We start from the raw sequence: 4,932 nt of genomic DNA on the forward strand, positions 1-4,932 counted from the left end.
AGAGAGAGAGAGAGAGAGAGAGAGAGACGGCCAGGGTCGGCCAATCGAGGGGTGTCGGGGAGACGAGGTGACAGATACAGGCGTGAGAGATCGTGTAACGAGGCGAGAGAGGGAGAGAGAGAGAGAGAGAAATACAGGGAGAACGACGGCGTGGCGGAAGCGAGAGGGGACGAAAACGAGGAGACGAAAGTGGGGGATAGGACAGGACGAGGAAGAAGGATGGCGGGTAGCCGGTAGCCAAAGGGATGAAACGGGGCACGAAGACAGGAGAGATCAGGACGAGTGGTGCGAGGGAGACGGACATTTCGAGGGAGATAACGAGAGCGGAGTGGGAGAGCTGAAGAGAGAAGGAGTACGAGTTGGAGGGGAGTAAGAGCAAGCGAGCCAGGGCGAGGCGCAGTCAGACAGTCAGGCAAGCCGCCCGGCAAGCAAGGAAGGCAGACAGGCTAGCAGGCAGCCAGTGCACCAGCCAAGACCACTAGATCCGCTCGGCTTACCGACTTAGAGACTTAAGCCGGCAGGCAGTCCGAAAGGCTCAACCGGCTAAGCCTGGCGGACCCACCTACTACCGACGCGCGGCCACTACACGTTCCATCTACTACGAAAACCGGCTACACTACCGCGACCTGCAGCACAGTTCGCGCTTTCTTACGCTTCCTCTGTCTCTCCCTCTCTTTCTCTCTCTCTCTCTCTCTCTTTCTCTCTCTCTCTCGCACACACACGCGGACACACACGCACACACTCTCCATCCACGCTGTCTGTCTGTCGTTCCTTAACGCGTGGCCACGTTAAGGTGAGAAGAGCAGCGGGACTAACGGAGCGTAGCCGGCGCGCCACGTTTCCACGGGGTTTCCGATCGTCCGTCCTCGTGATGTCACGCCGCTGTCCTCGCGCCGAATTTTCGCCCTCGGCCAACTCGTGAACCACGCATTTCGCGCGAACCACGAGTCCATGGAAATCGTTGGTGTTGCCCCCGGTGTGGCTCGTGGTCAACGATCCGATCCGCCCAAGTCCAGTGTATAGCAACGGTACATATACGTGTATACGAAGGTGTCGCGGTTCTGTGATGTCTGTCCACGCCTGGATATATATATATACGTATACGTATAGCTTGTGATCGAAGTTCGAAGACGAGGCTGGGAACAGTGCAGTGAAGGGATTCGATGTCAAGTGAGAGTCGGTTTCGAGGAAACGTCGATAGAGAAAGACTTCGTCTTTCGTACCTGACAACATTCTTGGATTCCTCTCGATCCTAGAAGAGAGAGAGGAGAGATCCGCGCGAGGATTCGCGGTAGGATGTGCGGTAGATACGTGCGCGGAGCAATTCGACGCCTGTCAAAGGGGATTTAATCGCGGTGTGCGCGGCTTCGACATCGACGACCACAAGTGCGATCCATTTAACCCACTTTCCACTCCAAATCTCCCACTATTATCATCTCGATCCTTACGTAACGTGTATACGTCGCCTCGTTTGTCCCCGATTAATCAGTCCGGTTCTATCCGGGGCATATACGTGCGATCACGACGCAAGCAAACTCAACCTTGCCCAACCGATTCTATGGAAGTATCAATCATCCTCGACCGTCAACGTCGCGCGGCCATCAACGAGCTCCTGTGCTTTCCGCGAAGTCGCAACGACCCGATCCGACGGGACGACGCGACCAACCCGTTGTTCGATCACCGACTAAAAAACTATCCTCCGATTGACTAACCCATATGACTAACCTCGTCAAAACCGGGGATCGTCGAGTGCAATCGTCCAACGATCGAGAGATTCGCCACCTCTGACGTTCGCCACTCGTCTCGAAGAGAAGAAGGACGGGAGGAAGAGGAAGAGGAAGAACATCGAATTGTTGGATTTCGCCTCGAGCCGACGGCCGTCGCCGCGATAAAGGCTTGCGACATTGTCACCGGCGCTCCTGCAGACAATTGGCTTGGGGGAACGTTCGATGCGTTCCTGAGACGAGGATCGAGGACAGAGACGAGACGTCCCTGGATCGGTTTGATCCACCGCGGCAAACGTCCTCGCGACGGTGGGGGGCACACGTTGATCTTGGCTCGCGTTGTACAGATCAGTCAACACGACGTTAACCTTCTACAGTATGGAAAGGGGCAGCGGGGGCGGGGGGAGCCTCGAGCTAGCCGGCGGCGGAGGAGGAGGCGGCGGGAACACGGATCTATGCCTTCAGGATCTGGTCACGGGATCGACGGCCGGCCTGTCGGTCCAGCATCACCAGCACTCGGCAGCTGCCGCTTCCATGGCAGGCCTCCACGGCGATCATCTTCAAGGAGCGATGCACCACCACGATCTACACGGCAACTCGCACCACGACGCCTCCATGCTGCACAATTCGAACCATCAGTTGCACGAGCCGTTGGAGAAGCTGAAACGTGGTGAGTCGGTCACAATATCGAGCGGGGATTCTCGCGCCATTTCTCTCTCCTTTCCAACCGCCTCTTCTCGCGAAATCTTTCTTCGCCTTCGATCTTTTCGCGCTCTTTGGAAACGAGGAGGAAGGAAGAGAAACGAGGAAAATGCGCGTCACGTACGCCGTAGACTTGGTTTAGCTTTGGTCGAGCTTCGACGATGAAGGATTACCCGGGTTTTTCCAGTTTTTGTGTATCACGGAGGATGAAATATTCCTAAGTAATTTAGCCACGCTTCGTGATACCATGTTTAATAAGGGGAACGGTTATATCCGTTTCTTTACTCGTGTTTGTAAATATGTTCATTATCTGGGGATAAGTGAAATTAATTAGAGCGCATCGTGCGAAATTTTCGCGAGACTTTAATAGATTGTTTTTTGTTAAAAGGTTAATCGATACTCGTGTTGTTTCGCGATTTTTATTGTTCTGATCACGATTCGTCAGGGTACTCGAATATTACTTATCGTTCCACTCGAGTGTCTCACAACTTGTATCTTTTTTTCCAACGTAACATTTTCGATCTTTTCGAATCGTGAAAACGGAAATCGAAAGATCGTTCCAGTGTATATTTCTCTTCTCTGTACGAACAGCTAAAAGCGCTTAAAGTGCAGACGATAGCAAAATCGTTGCGACGAAAAAAAATCGAAAGTTTCTTCCAGTTTCTCGAAGAAATAAGGTAGAACGCATCGTTAAATCGTGTATTTCGAACCAACCTTTTTGAGCCAAATCACGTATCGTAAAATCAATGAATAAATCGCTGAAAGATATTCGAGAATCGACGATTAAATTTGAGTGCAGTGGCCGAGATACAGTGTTTACAGCGTTACGTGCCAAGTATAATTGTCGCCTTTTTTTCCCCCTTGCCCCGATCAATCGCGCCGATACGACGGAAGAACATTGCTTTTCTTCGATCGACGGCCACCAATATCGGCGATAATCGCTTGTACCGGGCTTGTCAATTCATGTGATTTTGTTATTTGCGATAATATCGATTACATCGCCGATTCGTATTCGTACAAACACACGCTCGTCGCCTTTTTGCTCCCAAATCGTACGTTGCGTCGTTCCTGTTATCTTTTCAGAAAATCTCGTATCGCTTGACGTAGCAAATTTGCACGTACGACGTACGCCGTAAGATTAAAACACACCTACGAATCCTTTGTTCCCAATTCTTTTCGTTCTTCCATTATTGTGGAACGTGTAATTTTTTTTTCATTTATTTTTTTGTTTTTTTTTTTTTTTGACAATCAAAAGAGAAGCTCTGTTACAGAGTTTGACGACGAGTTTACGACTCAATTTGATTTTTATCTATGCTTCGATATTTATTTTAGCGAACGATAAATTTTCCAATTTATACACCGAACGAGGATGTATAATCGGGCCGATTTTCACGAAAACACGGGTTACCATTTAACTCATGATTCGTGGTATGGAGGCGTGGATGGATGGAGGCAAATACATTTGTGACATTTCGATGTTCGAGCGAAAATTTTCGAGCGATAATAAAACGATATTGTACATTGATTTTTGTCAAGTGCCAACGGAGCGCAGATAAAATATTAGTACGAATAGCTTTGATAAGCACTGCGCCCGTCCTGTTATTCCAACTTTGATATACACGGCATGACGAGTAAAAAGTTTCGTTGATGCAATAGGGAGACGGAATAGGATTCGAAATAGAAAGAAACGAAAGAAGAACTGTCGAGATATATTTGTGCAGATGCTAATGGGTGATAGGTGTAATAGCTATAATTTCAAGGCCATTCTTAATTATTTATACGTGTAGATAAATGTACGTGTACGTTGTACAGAGAGATAAGAAATTTCGAAGTACGATTAATGATTACTTGTGGTGTCATTAACTTGGCGTTTAAAAGGGTATTACTCTTCAGTTTTGGCACAAAAGGTATACCTAATACAGGAAGAAAAAATTATAAGTTTTATTTATTTTATCTTCGAGTAGTACAACGATAATAATTTTGAATCGTGTTCTTCAATTAATATTTTTCCAAAAAAAGTGTAATACCTGCTTCAATGGCCAATCGAATACACAACAAAATTTCTTCTACTCCACAACTTTTTAACTTTGAAATTTTTCATTAAAGATAATACGTATCTTCGTTGCTCGTAGTTTCTGATAATCGCATTTCAATTTAAAAAAAAAAAGAAAAATAACAAAAAAGTTCCATATTTTCCCATTCCCCGATGCCAAAATTTCTCTATTCGACTATCAGGGATACAACTATATCGCGTCAACTAAAACACGTTTTGTGTATACCACGAGCTCGAAATTCCCTTCAACGAGCCTTATCTTCTCGAGATGGTTCCAAAGGCGAAGAGCGTGCGTGGCGGCCTAATTTTTCTCATTGAAAAGCGAAACACACAAGCGGGACGGACGATGGTGTTTCGAGGCCGAGAAGATAAAGAAGAAACGGAGACAACGATCGCGTGAACAAACATCGAGGCACAGAATTCCGGGCGTATATATATATATATATATATATA

The 4,932-nt window shown here is 47.4% G+C and overlaps 1 protein-coding gene across 7 annotated transcripts in view; it reads left to right on the forward strand.

Annotated features, from left to right (window-relative positions):
* Window positions 1-279: 279 nt before the first annotated feature.
* LOC122719877 (pituitary homeobox x) overlaps window positions 280-4,932 on the forward strand; it is a 34,936-nt gene continuing 30,283 nt past the window's right edge. For 2 of the 7 annotated variants that reach the window (XM_043946106.1, XM_043946108.1), the window contains exon 1: window positions 284-2,394. In XM_043946106.1, coding sequence (XP_043802041.1) covers window positions 2,103-2,394 — 292 coding nt within the window. In that variant the 5' untranslated portion in view covers window positions 284-2,102. Of the gene's footprint in view, window positions 2,395-4,932 lie in introns of all 7 variants that reach the window. The other 5 variants (XM_043946105.1, XM_043946102.1, XM_043946103.1 and 2 more) reach the window with 5 other exon arrangements.

This window comes from Apis laboriosa, unplaced genomic scaffold, assembly GCF_014066325.1.
Source record: "Apis laboriosa isolate Shangri-la unplaced genomic scaffold, ASM1406632v1 scaffold9_cov152, whole genome shotgun sequence".
In the NCBI taxonomy this organism is placed as follows: Eukaryota; Metazoa; Arthropoda; class Insecta; order Hymenoptera; family Apidae; genus Apis; species Apis laboriosa.